The sequence below is a fragment of the Pelmatolapia mariae genome, linkage group LG5 (genome assembly GCF_036321145.2).
Source record: "Pelmatolapia mariae isolate MD_Pm_ZW linkage group LG5, Pm_UMD_F_2, whole genome shotgun sequence".
NCBI lineage: Eukaryota > Metazoa > Chordata > Actinopteri > Cichliformes > Cichlidae > Pelmatolapia > Pelmatolapia mariae.
The window spans coordinates 20,465,372-20,481,785 of NC_086231.1; the positions used below are offsets into that span (position 1 = coordinate 20,465,372).

The 16,414-nt window shown below is 38.8% G+C and overlaps 1 protein-coding gene across 1 annotated transcript; it reads left to right on the forward strand.

Moving 5' to 3' along the window:
* Positions 1-406: 406 nt before the first annotated feature.
* On the forward strand, positions 407-15,172 carry LOC134627755 (S-adenosylhomocysteine hydrolase-like protein 1). The gene is made up of 17 exons (XM_063474121.1): positions 407-923; positions 3,985-4,096; positions 4,380-4,523; positions 5,698-5,798; positions 6,132-6,234; positions 7,075-7,169; positions 7,395-7,501; positions 7,587-7,703; positions 9,996-10,059; positions 10,205-10,293; positions 10,562-10,632; positions 10,801-10,895; positions 11,049-11,147; positions 11,421-11,489; positions 11,851-11,929; positions 12,094-12,214; positions 12,374-15,172. The coding sequence occupies exons 1-17, from the start codon at positions 744-746 to the stop codon at positions 12,378-12,380; spliced, it is 1,653 nt and encodes a 550-aa protein (XP_063330191.1). The 5' UTR covers positions 407-743; the 3' UTR covers positions 12,381-15,172.
* Positions 15,173-16,414: the final 1,242 nt, after the last annotated feature.

Here is a 16,414-nt window from a genome sequence, read left to right on the forward strand (position 1 = left end):
TAAGATTTTTCTGCCAGTGGTATTCCAAAATAATAGCTTGATCCACGTATAACTGATACACGTCCAATTTCCTGAGTACAAAGGCTGCTTTACTCCCTGCCAAAACAAATGAGTACACCGTGTGTTCACTGACTTTATTTACAGTGTGGAATTGGGACATACTCCTTGCTTAGACTACGACTATAATGTGGGGGAAACTGTAACTGTAAAGTTAAAGTTACATACGTCCGCCATATCTCACAAAACCGAAAGTACTATACTATAACGGGATCTAACATGTCAAATTTGGCCAAAAAGGCAATATATATATACATTAAAATATAAATTAAAGGACGCGTTCATCATTCGTTACGTGCTATCCCAGTTACCCTGAACGTAGCTTAACACGCGAGCCGCCCACTCAGTCTGTTAGTAACCGCCCACAAAGTTGGTCAGCCAGGTGACAGGAGAGCCAGCCGGGAAACAGCACGGACCACGTCCCGCCTGCGTTAGGAAGTCGACTACGTAACGATTCACAACCAAATCAAAGTCGACTAGGCAAAACCACCTGCTTAAATCCTGCGTTTATTGCCTGCTTTCACGTGCTCGCAATCTGACAGCCTCTTATCCGTTAGCAGTTGCGACGTAACCAGCTAGCAGTTCGAGGACACCCATAACATAACGCTAGCCTCTGACGTTAGAGAAGACTCAACGGTTGGTTGTTGTATATCTGTCCGGGTAAAGATAGATAAGCCAGCAGCGAGATGTCCGAACCGGTCGGAGAGGCGAAGCTGGAGGTGAAGCAAGCGAGCAAAGAGGTGAAGGAGAGCGAGAACGTAGCGGAAAAATATTCAGCCATGACTGTGAGCAAAAACAGCGAAATAACCATGGGAGAGCTGTCGACTGTCTTCAGCGCTGTGCCCACTCACAAACCGGTTAAAAAGGTAAGTCTGCACCAGGTGTAAGCATAACGGCACCGAGGAGGACCCTTGGATAATAAAACAAACCTCCAAGGCTCTTTTTAGCGCGATAACAGCACTTTATAGGTGCTGTATTCTTTGTTTAAGGGTATTTGTATAGTCAGACTTCGCCGCCTTTTTGCAACGTGAATACATTTTACTAGAGCTCAAAGACTTCTGATTTTAAGAAAATATATATGGTACTAATGAGTTAAATGTCACAGGGGGTTAGGGTATCTGTGCACCCATAACAGTCCACACACATTGCTATTGCGTGTGACAAGAGAATTAAAAAGTTGTTTAAACCCACATTAAGTAATTAAAGAGTCACACGTCAAGTCCAAAGAAACTTAAGCATTTTCTGCATGTGTATAATGGCTCACACCTCTAATAATATCTAATAACAACAATAAAACTTTATAATTGTGCATTTTTATTCACATATCCCCCGTATTACAAATCCTAAATTTACTTCAAGGGGCTTTACAGTTTCAGCACACGTTCAGCAGCGGCTTCTGACCTGAATTTGCGAAACAAAAGAACCACTTGTTCCTTGTAAAACTTGCAAAAAGAAGCTATTTGACACACTCCAGGAACAAGGAAGAGCTGCGCCTTTCACTTTTGAGGCTGAATGGACAGTGTTTGCACACTCCATATAAGTTGCACTGAAGTGGACAAATGAACACAATGCAACAGCTTTTGCATTTGGAAAGCATATAGCTCGACATGGGGCATGGAGTCTGTCAAATGCAAGAGTCAGCATGCTCAGCCAAGAACATATTAGGCAGACGTTCTTGTTATACATGACTGTTTCACATCCTCATACCGTTTTAGGGAGGATCTTTACACTGAAGCAGTCACTAGCTTGCAAAGTAAGGAGCCAAACATTTGACCCTAAAGAGTTCAAAGCTTTTGTATTGTTGGATTTAAAATAGTTGTGTTCAGCTGATATCAAGAAGAATTGGGAAATGTGAACATAAAGGACACTTATCAGCATGTCCTCTATGACAGCACAGTTGAGATTACTGACCTTTTATTTTAAATGTAATGCTTATGTATTCTTACATATTTAGTGTAAGACATTTAAGTGTCAAGCTTACTAATTATTTACAGTCGGAATTGGAGGGATAATGGTTAAGTCTGGGCTTCCTGGAGTTCTGATATCAGAAAGACTGTAATCTCTTTGACAGGCGTTTAAAATAAAGCAACAAGTGTGATTAAATCACAGATGGCAAAGAAGAATATTGTAACACACTGGGGGGAAAAAAGCACACACAAAAAGAAGTTTTAAGTTTTCCTTAAAATATTGCCAAATGGCATGTGCTCAGATTCATTTTTTAATTATCTAGCCCTTACTTCACCTTTAACTTTAGGTTCCATGATACAGACGGATGTGTCTTCCTCCCACTACATAAAACATGACTACAAAAAAAAAGGTTTCATTTCCTCTGAAATACATTTTTTGTTTATCAAATGGCCGGAAATAATAGGAACATGCACAGAGTCCTGATTAAATATAGTAATACAGATTCAATACCTTTGAGTCCGTGCTAACCACGTACTCAATCATTCTGGTAACCCCCCCCAACAGCTCACATAAAACAGTATGTTTCATTCAGTTGGGCCTTGGGACCCTGAAACCTACACCACCCTGCTGAACTATGTGGTGTTTTTCACCTAAATCACAAGAAGACTGCTCCTCATTGTCTTCTATTACCATGGTGTTTAGCAGGTATGTGGATGGGGCACCTCAAGTCAAGATAATTAATTGGAATGATGAGAATATTTCATTTACAGTTGTTCTATTCATGTTTTATTTTTATATTGCGCCAAATCACAAAACAGTTGCCTCAAGGTGCGTTTATATCGTAAGGTTAAGACTCAACAATCAGACCACCCCTTGAGAGCGAGCACTTGGCAACTGTGGGAAGAAAAACAAATGGCAAACTGTGGAAGTAAAGCACAGATTAATTGTTATGCATGTATATAATTTATTGTCTAGGGTGATCTTTAAATCTGATACTTGGATACTTGGATCTGATACTCCAACACATTCCAGAAACTGCTGAGATGGGGCAATCTCCCTGTCCTCTGTTTGCATTGGAGCACCTTGAGAGTGGAAAATCCCTGTCAGCATAAGTTTTCTTGTTGTTGCAAAAAAAATAAAAAATAAATAAAGCCAAAAATACCCCAAACTGTCCAGGCATGAAGTTAGTTACACACAACAAAAATACCAGTCCGGTTTCTTCATCTCGCAGAAATGTGTACTGTTTGCTTTAAAGGGGCATGGATAAACCCTTATCGTGCAGAGAAATATTTTATTGGAGGCCAAAAAAAAACCCCCAAGATGAGAGCCTGCAGCACACACAGGGAGTTGGACTGTTTCATAGTTCTGAAAAGTAATCAGTAGGTACAATTCAGACTTGCACTCATTTCACGTCAGTTGCTTAAATACCACAACAATGTGAGCAAAATGTCACACGTTTGGCTTAACACACTGCGCTGGAACCAGAGCTGGAGAGCTTTGTTTATGTTGTAAAAGGTCATATAAGGTGATTTATTTTTTTATTTTTTCCTGCCATTTGTATGCCCCTGCAGGGGATCAAATAACACGACAAGGAATTTTTCGACGTCAGAAAAGCCGAGAGTCAATAGTTACAATCGTTACACAAGCACGAGTCAGATGGGGTCATCGAAATCAAAATATGGCTTGAGCAGCTTAATTTTGAACATCATTCTTGATGATGCAGTGTCTGCTGGGCTATAGCCAGACATCTATTTTTGGTAATAGACTGAAATGAGCTCACAAATTTGAGGGGGATTTTTATATTGCCAGTAATTTTCTTGGATTCTGCTCCATTCAAATCTATTAAAGTCATTATACTATACAAGAAAGACAAAAGCAGCTCTACTCTAGCTCCTGAAGGACTGTAAGAAATTAACGTTTAGCTGAGCCACAAGAAAATTATCACAAGACATTAAACTGCTTGTCTGTGTGTGTGTGGCTTACATTGTCTGCCCTTTTTGTTTTTTTCCTTTTTTTTAGCAAATCCAGTTTGTGGAGGACAAGCAGGAGTTCAGCAGGTTCCCCACCAAGGCAGGCCGTCGCTCCCTGTCCCGCTCCATCTCCCAGTCCTCCACAGACAGCTACAGCTCTGGTAAGAAGGAGCCAGAATCACATGTGTGTCATTTGTGATGTAGATGCAAAAGATTTTACACTGTATTGTATTTACTAAGCTGTACAGTGTGGAAAGGGAGGTAATGAGAGGAGTCTGTTAGGCCATTTGATGACATCAATATTCGTACATTTCTTTGTTATAGGTTTTGTGGTAATGCTTCTTTTCGTCATCCTCATCTCATTTTGACCCTCAGCAAAAATGTTTGCTTAACTTCCTGAATCTTGAGTTTGGTTGGTGTTAATAAAAAAACCCTCTTTTACAGCTGCATCATATACAGATAGCTCTGATGATGAGACCTCGCCACGGGACAAAACTCAGGTCAACAGCAAGGGCAGCAGTGACTTCTGTGTCAAGAACATCAAGCAGGCTGAATTTGGCAGGCGGGAGATTGAGATCGCAGAGCAAGGTCAGCACGAGGAGCGTGAAGTGATCTCAGCATTTCATTTAAGCAACATCTACTAAATTTACAAGTGTTGTGGAGGAAAACAAAACAGGAATCAAAGGTTAATGTTTAAGTAGCAATGAACAACACTGTCTCCTAAAAATAAATCCCCTTACACAACTGAAGTGTGACATTTCAAGGGTAGAATATTTCACCCTGAACATAAGGTTATTTGAAGTTATTTAGTAATGTGAGTAACTTTCTCAGAATGTCACTGCTGTAAGTGATATTAATTTGTTTGTAAAAAGGAAAGTAGTTGTCATGATATCACATCTCTAAAGATGTTAAGATCTCTAGCACATTGTCCATTCTTTCTTGCTTTGGATCAAAGAAGTTGTCCTTTAATAAGATGAGCCACATGGTTTTAATCATGTCTGGATATGATACAGAATAAAATCTTGTTAGTCTTATCATGCAAGAGTTAGGTATCTGTGCAGATGAGTGTTTGATGCTGAGAAGCAGGCCTTATTAATGTGCCAGTTACGAATGTAACAACAATATTTTATAATCCTAATTTAAAACAAAAAAAATTCATATACATTTATAGTTCACACTTAAGATCTTTACTAAATTTATCAATGAGTATTCATCTGTTTATAATTTCTCGACAATAAAACATTAACATGATTCCTGCCTGTAGTATTTCTTCTAACATGAAAAAAAGAGAAGGAAAATCTGGACATGATTCATAAACAGACTCTGCATTATTGAGCAACACTGACATTTGGAACCTAAAGCAGCATTTTAAAGGTCTGTTTGCTGGCAAAACGTCACTGAAGCAGATGGGAAACTTAAGCTTGTTCGGTGCTGCTGGTGTTGCTGCTGCTGTTATTTAAGCCCTGGTCACACAGGCCTAGAGGCTTGCTTTATTTATGAAATGCAAAACACAACCAACAATAACACTACATATTTCCACCCAAGAGAGGAAAGTAAAAACTGTGTATTTCAAAGAGTCCCTTTATCCATCTTTCAAAAAATAGCCAGTAGCTCTGTATAAAGATAACTGCTTTTAACTGTTAACGGTTTAGTTCTATTCTGTAACACTTGCTAAAAGAAAAGGATGAATTTCTTTTCTACTGCATCGTCTGCGTTGCAGTGTTTCCCACTGACTATTTTCATTATGTAATCTTGTTTTCAGATATGTCGGCACTGATCTCACTCAGGAAGAGAGCACAGAGTGAGAAACCGTTGGCAGGTGCCAAGATTGTGGGCTGCACTCACATCACTGCCCAGACTGCAGTAAGATTCATCTCTGACATTGAGCTTCAACGCCTTAACAAAGACTGCACTGTGATTGTGTCTCTTCGTCATATAGGACTTTAAATCACTATTTAACTGCTTCTTACTTTACACAAGCTCGTGCTTCCTCTTATTATTATTATTTTTAATTAAATGAGTAAAAAAGAAAATCTGTTGTATTTCAATTAAAATGTATGTAGCTGGCTGTGTTCATGGGCTGTCAACAGTCAGATGATCCCAAAGAGTTAAAGATAATGTATGTAGACGTGGGTCATGGTAAATTCATGAGTTATATAACAATAAAATACACTTATTGTGACTGTATGTTTTCAGGTGCTGATTGAGACTCTGGTTGCTCTTGGAGCTCAGTGCCGCTGGACCGCATGCAACATATACTCCACACAGAATGAAGTGGCTGCTGCCCTGTCGGAAACAGGTAAGCAGCAGAGATGGTGAAGAAGCTCATAGACCATGTTGGGTCTTCTAGGCGAGCTTGATTGCAAACAACATTGTGATAACAGCAGAACACAGCATTAGATAAGGCTTCTTTTTAATCTTTAATGAGCAAAGGTTTGTTCTGTTGTGCGAGCGTCTCGTGGCTTTTAAAACCAAGGTTACGGTTTGTAAATGTTAAACTCATGACAGTTCATCCCTGCAGACTTAATGGGAACACATAACTCTGTCCATGTAGTGAATTAGCAGCACTCTTTATGCCCTTTATCTGCGGTTGCTATGTGATGGTCAAAGTGTGCATTAAATTTTCAGAGTAGACTCGTCATGATTGGGAAGGCTGGGGGAGTCTCAGTGATCCTGCATTTTTTACAGGGTGTCTAGTGCTCAGTTAATTATTGCTGTACGTACTGTACTGTGCTATACTGTACTGAGCTGTTCATTAAACTGAAGGGCACGTAGAGAGTACAAATGTCTGCCACTATTAAACTGGTCTCAAACTTGCTTTTACACCCAGTAATCATATTGATATCATCTGTTTGGAGTGTGACACATTTCATTTGAACAAATACTATGTCATGAAAAATCTTTGGTTTCCACTGGGATGAGTGAGATATTACATCTATAATAGCAGTTATTAAGCAAAGAGGTGAATTTGACTGTATTTATTGTCTTTATTTGAGACTTTATGTATGCTTTCATGCAGTTTATCCAGTTTCTACTCTGTGAAGTGAACGAGACAACGTAATTGCTCATCAACATTGAAGTGGTTTCTTGATATGACGTACTGCTACTGAGATATTATCGCCCATCTGCTATGTTTCAGGTGTGGCTGTGTTTGCCTGGAAGGGGGAGTCTGAAGATGACTTCTGGTGGTGTATTGACCGCTGTATCAACACTGAGGGCTGGCAACCTAATATGGTTGGTGGAAAACATTTTTCGGGTGCTGTACATGGACATTTCTTTTGACAGGTGTAATATGTGAATGATGTACACAAACAGCAACGTTGAAAAGCCCCAAATAACACCAGAAGAAGAACCCATTCATTAATAACAGTCTGTAAATATTTAATTACTGAAAAGAAGATGAGAAACACCACACTCTGTTTATAAGAAGATGACGAATCTTTTCCTCCTGCTTATTAGATCCTGGATGATGGGGGAGACTTGACACACTGGATGTACAAGAAATACCCCAATGTATTCAAGAAGATCAGGGGCATTGTAGAGGAGAGTGTCACTGGGGTTCACAGGTAATTTATTTTTGGATATGTGGATATTTGCTTTCTTGACACATTTAGTTGCGAGCCAACATGTTTCCATCATGTTTCTGTCTAGGTTGTATCAGCTGTCTAAAGCTGGAAAACTGTGTGTGCCGGCGATGAATGTAAATGACTCTGTGACAAAGCAGAAGTTTGATAACCTGTACTGCTGCAGAGAGTCCATCTTGGATGGGTGAGTAAGCTCGGGTTTTAAATGTTTTGCTCATGTATAAACAATATTACAGTTTGTTTGTTGGATAACTTAAATAACAAGGGTTTAAGGGGGGAAAAAAGGGGGAATCCAGTAATTTTAGTCACTTTCTAGAAGTGATAAATGAGAACAGCTTATCAACTTAGAGTTTAAAACCTTTAGATATATGTGCTTTTCTTTATACAAATCCATCTCTATGTACACTTGTACTTTATATTTGAATCAATGTAATATAAAGATTTCTCTGGCTCCAGAGGGAGCTAAGCAAGGTAATTTGTGTTGTGTTATCATTTGTCTACAAGTGGGGAAATCTGGCAGAGCAGCCCCTTTATGGTCTGCTTTTCATCTCAGCATCATGTTAGTGGGTGCAAACACAATGTGCTTAAATCTCTGGATGATGGTCGATTTGGACTGCGGGTAATTCTTTTGGCTTTTGGGTCAGCATTTCACAGGAGTGAAGAGAGTGAGGAATAAAATGGAGAAAATCTCTTTGTTCAGCTGCATCACTTGTGTTGCAGAACTGTCTCTTGTGACCACGTTGTAAAGAAAACTAAGCATATATCACAGCATTATTCATTAATAACAATCATAATTGATATTAGTGGAGGATGGACAGCCTCATATGCTGCTATCACAAAGAATGTTGCCGTTAAAGATTTAAACTTGATTTTGAAAGAGATGTTACCCTTGTAAAAACTTGTCCAGTGTGAACATTGCAGACTCTGCAGTCTCTGAAACAGCCTGACAGCACAGTTACATTTATAACCCTACTGTTATTTGGCAGCATAAAAGGTCTAGTGTTCTTTAACAGTGTGTGCACATTTCTGCATGGGAACAGTGCTTGCTGTGCTTTTCTGTGCTTACTGCAGAAAATTTATTGCCGTTCCTCTGGATTAATTATCAGCAGGTACAATGTTGTCTAGTAGCAGGTGTTCCATTATGAAATTCTAATGATATTTCCTCAGTTAGTGACCAGGGCTAACTGAAAAAATTGGCTTCCACATTACTGTGTTAATTTAATTTGAAGTGGGCTTGTATTGAAAGCAGGTCTTATTTTCTAATACCCTCTATTTGACAGGTGTAATTTGTCATATTTTTGGTGCCTTGCCTAATCAGCTTGTTTCCTTTATTAAAGTTATTGCACTATAATGAATATTGTGGAGATCAGCGAGCCACTTCTGATAAGGATTGGTGAAGTGGCTCGAGTTTCTCTGCAGACAACATGAGAGGCTCACTTTTCATGCCTGCATCTCTGCTGAGGGATTGTTCTTAACCCAGAAACCCACTGCACTCCTGCTGTCACAGCTTATTTAGTCTAATATGAATGACTAACTGAATTATATAAATATAATGGGACCAACATGGTAACTTGCTATAAAGGACTGTGTAGGATGTTTTTATTGCATGCATTTAACATGATACATGTTATTACATGAATGTTGGCATTATCAAACCTTTTTTAAGGAAACTGATAACTGTTGCATGGGACATTACATGATATTCTCCACAGAAACCAAAAATACATAATTAAAATAGCTCTGTAGGACACATCTGTAAATCTTTTTAAGTCTTAATACTACTTTTGGTCTAACTCATCGAACAGTCCATTTCCTACTGCTTATTGCAGTCATGGGGGCAGCAATATAAGCACAGATAATCCCAGAACTCCTCACCTAAGAGGCACCCAGGAAGGATCCTGATCAGATTCCTGGTCTACCTTAACTTGCTGCTTTCAATGTTGGTTAATAGTGGCTCTATTCCACGTCACATCCTGACCCATCCTGTCTCTAAGGCTGAACCCAACTATCCTACGGAAGAGGCTCAGTTCTGACGCTAGTATCCAATCTCATTGAACACTACCCAGAGCTTGTGACCATGTGTTCAGGGTAGGAATGAGGATCGACCTGCTTTCACACTCAGCTCTGTCTTTAGCACAGCAGACCGGGACAGTGTCAGCATCACCGAACACATAGAGTCAATCAGTCGGTCAAACTCCCACATTCATGAAGAAGACCCTGAGAGACTTAAACTGCTCCATTTGGGGCAACAAAAATTCCCCGGACAACATGGCTCTTAGGATCACTAGAGCACACGAGCACACAGACTCCAGTGTGACAATGTGGTAATTTTGGGTATATTACAGGGACTTTTGATACAAGAAGTGCCAAATAACATTTTACTGTGTCCCATAATTTTGCAAACACTATTACAGATTGGCAGCTTTGTTTTCCAATTCTACAAAATGTGCTAATTTTGTGTCTTAAACGTCTGTAGTTTGAAGAGAACCACAGATGTCATGTTCGGAGGCAAACAGGTGGTCGTATGTGGTTACGGCGAGGTGAGTTTTTTCCTTTCAGTTTATTATTCTGCAATAATCATAATCGCATAGTTGTGAAAATGTGTGAGACATTTTAAACATGCCCTTTAAACTCTTTTCTGTAGTTTGCCATTCATGAATTATCTACATTATTTTGTCTTTTCAGGTTGGAAAAGGTTGTTGTGCTGCTCTGAAAGCATTGGGAGCAATTGTCTATGTGACAGAGATTGATCCCATCTGTGCCCTGCAGGCCTGGTGAGGAAAACATGATGAATGTATCGAGCGATATGAACAGGAAAAAGCTGCAGAGATAAAACCGAGCTGTCCAGAAAACTGTTCGTGTTAATTATCTAACACAGATATTTTTAGATGTTATGAAAAACTAATGATCAGCTTTAACTCAAATGCACTACACACCCAATCAACAATTGATTTGCTTGTCAGTAAAAAGAGATTTTCCAGCCTGTCACTGTCCAGGCCTGAGCTGAATGCGGAATCTCTTCCTTCTTTTGTGTGTAAATAGCATGGACGGATTCCGAGTGGTCAAGCTTAATGAAGTCATTCGCCAAGTAGACGTCATCATCACATGCACTGGTAACTACATTTAATACAAAAGTGTTGTACTCACTGACATTTTTATAGCTTTCTAATATAACATAAGAAGTTTTAAGTTCATGGAGTTTTCCACTGCTTCTTAGGGCTCCAGAGCGTTTATTTCTCCTGTAATAGATGAGGATGGTATATATTTGTGCCTTTCTGTAGGAAATAAGAACGTGGTGACCAGGGACCAGCTGGACAGAATGAAAAATGGATCCATTGTCTGCAACATGGGACACTCCAACACTGAGATTGATGTGGTAAAATAGTGCTTGAAAGTATGATGGTAGAATTTTAAAATTTAATACCACGATTATAACCAGCAGGAACAAACATATAAGTAAAGATCAAATAAATATTCTGTAATTTTAAATGATCACAAAATGAGGTTTACTTGTTCTCGTCTCAACTAGGCAAGTCTACGGACCCCCGAGCTGACCTGGGAGAGAGTCCGCTCTCAGGTGGATCATGTCATCTGGCCTGATGGCAAGAGAATTATCCTCCTGGCTGAGGTGACTGCTTGTGTCTGTGTGCCTTCGCTTATGCATTTGTGTCAGTTATAGCTACACAACATTAAACTGCGTTACAGCTATGCACGTGTGATCTCAGGTTGATAGCATCCTTGTTAATAAACAGTGTTGATCCAGTCCGATCCATTCTCCTCTTTAATGTGCTGTCATATCAAATCACTTTCAGCTTACGCTAGACTGTAACAAATGTGCTCTAGACCTTTGATTAAATTACTTTTTAAAGCCTGTGATAACATGTTGTTTTTTGTCCAACAGGGACGTCTCCTGAACCTCAGCTGTTCCACTGTCCCTACCTTTGTGTTGTCCATCACAGCCACCACTCAGGTAACACGTAATTGCATGCTGACGGCAGCTGAAGCCAGACCATATTTGCTGTTGATGTCTGGTGCAGATAGCAGAGTACATAGGACTCGGTGTGTTTTTTTTTTTTTTGTTTGTTTGTTTTGTTTTTTTTTGTTTGTTTTTTTTCCCCATTTTCTGTAATTAGATGGTCGTCCTGGCAGATAAGCTCATTTACTGACCCTGATATGTTATAATACACAGGACACTCAACATCTACACGCTGTTTCTGCTCATAGATGCGCTCTCTCATTATAATCAGTAGTTCATAATTTAATCCTGCGCTATTCATTAAATTCATAATGTGCAATAAAATTTCAGCAGTGTTATTGATGTTTGTTTTCAGGCTCTGGCACTCATCGAGCTGTACAATGCTCCAGAAGGACGTTACAAGCAAGACGTTTACTTGCTTCCCAAAAAGATGGGTAAGGATTTAAATACTTAACCACTGCCTGTATTATTTACATGTTGAAAGCCTACAGGCATTATTTATGGATGGCTGCAAGAATAGAGTGCATGAACTGACAGATACACATCTTCTGTGTGTGCGCCCATTTCTTTCGTATTAAAGGATGTCTTTGTTTTTCAGATGAATATGTTGCGAGTCTGCATCTGGCCACGTTTGATGCCCACCTGACAGAGCTTAGTGACGAGCAGGCAAAATACCTGGGTCTGAATAAGAATGGCCCTTTTAAACCCAATTACTACAGGTACACTTTTACACATTTTAAAATTTTGAAATGGGGAAATATTTTGAAACTTATATTAACTTATTGTTATTGCACTAGGTTGTTTGCCAACACATAAACAATTTTTAAGAATTGTGTTCCATTCACATTATCTATTTTTGTTGTTGTTGTTATTCACAGGTATTAGTCTGTCTCACCTGAGAACAACAGCATGTGGATGGTTCCTGATTAGTACCCGACCTCCAGGCAAAAAAAAGATTTGTGTATTTTTTACCCTTCATGGGACGCATAGCTCATTTACTTGTATTTTAGTGACTGTAGAAAGTTTTGCTGCTTTACCAATGGCACCCAAGCTGGCTATGAAAAGTGAAGTGTATGCACTCAGCTCATGTGAGATAACACATGCAAAAAAAATTTTTTTATTTAATTGCATGCGTTTCCATTCTGAAAGCTGTTGAGTATATCAGCATATTGTGCCAAATGACTGTGAGAGGAGGGTTGTGGTTGTTCAAAAATATTAGTTGTTAAACATGTTAAACCCACACGGAGCACTATTTTTGTATAATTATTCCCTCCATGTACTGCAAAGCAGTCACTTAAAATGCCAAACCCAGGAATCTCAGGAGCTTACTGTGCTTTTTATGCACTTTTAGCTCCTTGTTTTGGCATTCTCATCAATATTGTGCTTAAAACTGTTTGCAGTCTTTTCCTTAAAAACAGACAAACCAACAATTGCAAAAAAAAAAAAAAAGTGACATGATTTAAACTCCTGGTTGTTGTTTTTTTCTTCTCTCAGGAGTAGGTGGACCAAATCGGAGTTGAAAGGCCAGTTGATATGAGACTTAATGTTACTTTTAAACTAGCCAGTGATTTGGCATTAATCAGATGTCAAATCAGTTTTTCCTGTGTATCTGCTGAGTAGGCAATCGTTTGCTTACAGATGAGCCATAATAACCTGATGAGCTGACTGTAAATCAAAGTTTTGTTCCTCTGAGTATTTTTACTGTCCAGCGGTCAGAAATTGCTCTGTGCTGCTTTAAATGTTTCTTCCTGCTTTGATATTAAAGCACTTAATCACCTTATACATTCCATACACAAGATACACTCCTGTTGTAGTATCCTCACAATTATTGCTAACCTTCACTGGGTATAACAGAAACATAAGCGCTTGTTGAGCATAGCAAATGTAAGAGCTTGTCATATTTTTTTTTTCTTGAAAAAGAATTTGTCCATTTATGAGGTTTTGGTGTCTGGTGAGAGTTATATCTGTACCTCAGGGCATTCAAATATCTCTTAATTATTTGTAAATATATGTCAACGCATCTGCACTATCTAATCTTAGTATTCATGTGTAATCTGTTGGTTTTGAATTGAATATTTACAGCACGTCTGTAAATTGGAGGGATATAATCGTGTCTGTGATCCGTGTCATTTGTCAGGTTTAGCTGTTCAGAGTAAATTGAAATCGGCGGCTATGTAAAGCTAGCTGAGCATTGTTACATACAACACATTTATACTGTACATACAGCAGCGTCTGATGAGCTGCTCTCGATAATGCCGTGTCTTGTTAAATTTGTCTCAGGACTCTGTTAAAGAATGCTAACAACGGAAAAGTAACTGTCGTTTCCTAAATGCTCTGGTACTAGACATGGATGAGCTTTGTTGTATTAGCTTTACCTCCCGTTATCTTGTGGTATTATAGTTATTCTAATCCAACACAGTATGTGTGTTTCCAAAAGATTATGATCATTTTAAAGGCTTACGCACTGTGAGGCGTAAACGCTTGTGAGGCTTGTTAAATGCAAAGTCACATTTTACTCTGTTATATTCACATGTGATATTTTTTTTAAACAGTGGGCACTTTGGATGACTGAGTTGAGCAACTCATTTTATGTCTAAACTAGGTATTACACAGATAGTTGTATCTTGTTGAACTTGCAGCTCTTCAACACATTTCATTGTGCTGTATGAGAGGATGGTCCTAGTTGTTAATTCTTTACAGCTGACAGCACCGCTGTTCCTCTCAAGTGTTTGACACCTTGTTACCATTTTAAAGTAACACGCAACATGACTGAGGATCCTGTTTCATCACCGCACTAAGTATAAACCTGAATTTATAGAAACTGCGTAATTCATTTGTGCCGTAATTTTCAATTTTAAATGAACAGGTTGTGCCCCCCCCCCCCCCCCCCCCCCCAGTTACTCCTGTTGTTTATTGAATAGTAGCCTACAGTGTGCTACTGCTAAGTGCTTTTCATCTTTGCACTAACAGCTTTAAGGGCATTACAGCCAAGGAGGACATCATTTTCAGTAAAAGGAGTGCTGCAACCATGGTTACTGATCAGTTGACAGTGCCTTGTAACTCACTTAGTAATTTATATTCACATGGACCATCTGTGCATTTTTCTTTTTATCCATGTTATTGCCCGGCATAGTTATTACCCTGCAATATACAGTTATAGCTATGCAGCAAGGAATCCTCAGCCTTTCTTCTGTAAAAGTCAGTGTTTCACAAATTCCATAAAAGGTATGCTAATAATTACTGTAAACAGTTTGAATAAGCAGCATTTTACATTCTGATATTTACCTTTTACATTTATTGTGATGGGTTTTTTTTTTTTTTTACCTTCTCTATGTTAGTTCTTGTAATAATGGCACATTTACTTTCATAATGGCACTTGGAAAATGCTTTGCTTTATAACTAATAGTGACAGTCACTTTAACCTAGTTGTTCCTTTGTTATAGAGACAAATGAATGTTAGATTACTGGCACAAACAGCTTGACTTTTATTAAATTGAAGTTAATCAGCATACCACTGTGATTTGGAAGCTGTACATTGTTACATTTGAATACAAGGTTGTCTACATTATATAGTACCTATAATGTTTGCTTATTTTTCAACTTTGTTTCTAGTTTGTTTTCATAATGTCAACTGAATACAGCTTATTAAATTTCTCTTCACTTTCTCCTTTAATAAACTCCAGTTTAAATTTGAAAATGGCTCAGAAACATCATTTTCCTGCAGCAGACAATAAGCTTTACACAATTTGATTCCATTTAATTTATATAGCACCAAACCAAACAACAGTTGTCTCAAGGCGCTTTATATTGTAAGGTAATGACCCTACAAAGAAAATAGAAAACACCAAAAATCCTATGACCGCCTAGGAGCAAGCACTTTGGTGACAGTGGGAAGGAAAACCCTCTTTTAATAGGAAGAAACCTCCAGTAGAACCAGGCTTAGGGAGGGGCGACCATCTGCTGCAACTGTTTGGGGATAAGGGGAGGAAGACGGGACAAAAACATGCTGTGGAGAGCCAGAAATGAATACTAACTAATAATTAAATGCAGAGAGGCATATAAACACATAGTAAGCGAATAAACACTCACTAAGGCCACAGGCAAAAATATGTGGGTAACTGTGACAGCGAGCCAAATGGAACAATAATTTTTTTGTGTTCATTTCACTCAGAATAATCTTATTTGGGCATATGTGTCCCTAACTGGGGTGACTGTATGCCAGGTGGGAGAGCAGGTCATTTCTAATTGCAAGGTTGGTCCAGTCTGCATACCAAACATCCCTGAGCAAGATACTAAGCCCAAGTTACTTCTGATGCATCCATCAAAGTATAAATGTGTGTGCATGTTGGACAGGAAGCACTTACCTAGAAAGAGCATAGGGAAATAAAGTGCTTGTATGAATGAACTAGTTGTGTAAAGTGCTGAATAAGTGCAGAATAAGAACTAGTCCATTTACCATTGAAAAATAATGTAATTATGATGGTTACAGTTGTGATTAGAAATTTACATCTACTCATCATGGGCATGAATGACGCAGCAATTTGGGGCTTTTAATGATATCCTGTGAACAAGCCTATGATTGTACAGCATGCATCTTTAATGGCTTTACAAAAACAAAAACTGGCTGCACAAGCTTGGGATTTTCTCTAATCCACACAGGGTCAAAATATTATCGTCCCTTAGTAAGTTGCACTTCGACCAGATGCTTTCGGTAGACATAAACAAGCTTCTGACATAATTCTGGCTGAATATTTGACCACTCTTGGCAGAAATGTAGACTTCATTTAAATTGGTTGGTTTCCTAGCTCTTAAGTTAACAAGAGCCAGGAAACAGGACTGAGCTCGGGGCTTTGGGAAGTCCCTTCTAGAAGCTACCCCCCAGTTCAAATAAATAATTTAAAACAAAAAAAATTACCATC

Coding starts and splice junctions, on each gene's coding strand:
- LOC134627755 (XM_063474121.1), top strand. CDS start 744: ATGTCCGAACCGGTCGGAGAGGCGAAGCTGGAGGTGAAGCAAGCGAGC. Junction 4,524..5,697: donor GATTGAGATCGCAGAGCAAG/GTCAGCACGAGG, acceptor TCTTGTTTTCAG/ATATGTCGGCACTGATCTCA. Junction 7,170..7,394: donor AGGGCTGGCAACCTAATATG/GTTGGTGGAAAA, acceptor CCTGCTTATTAG/ATCCTGGATGATGGGGGAGA.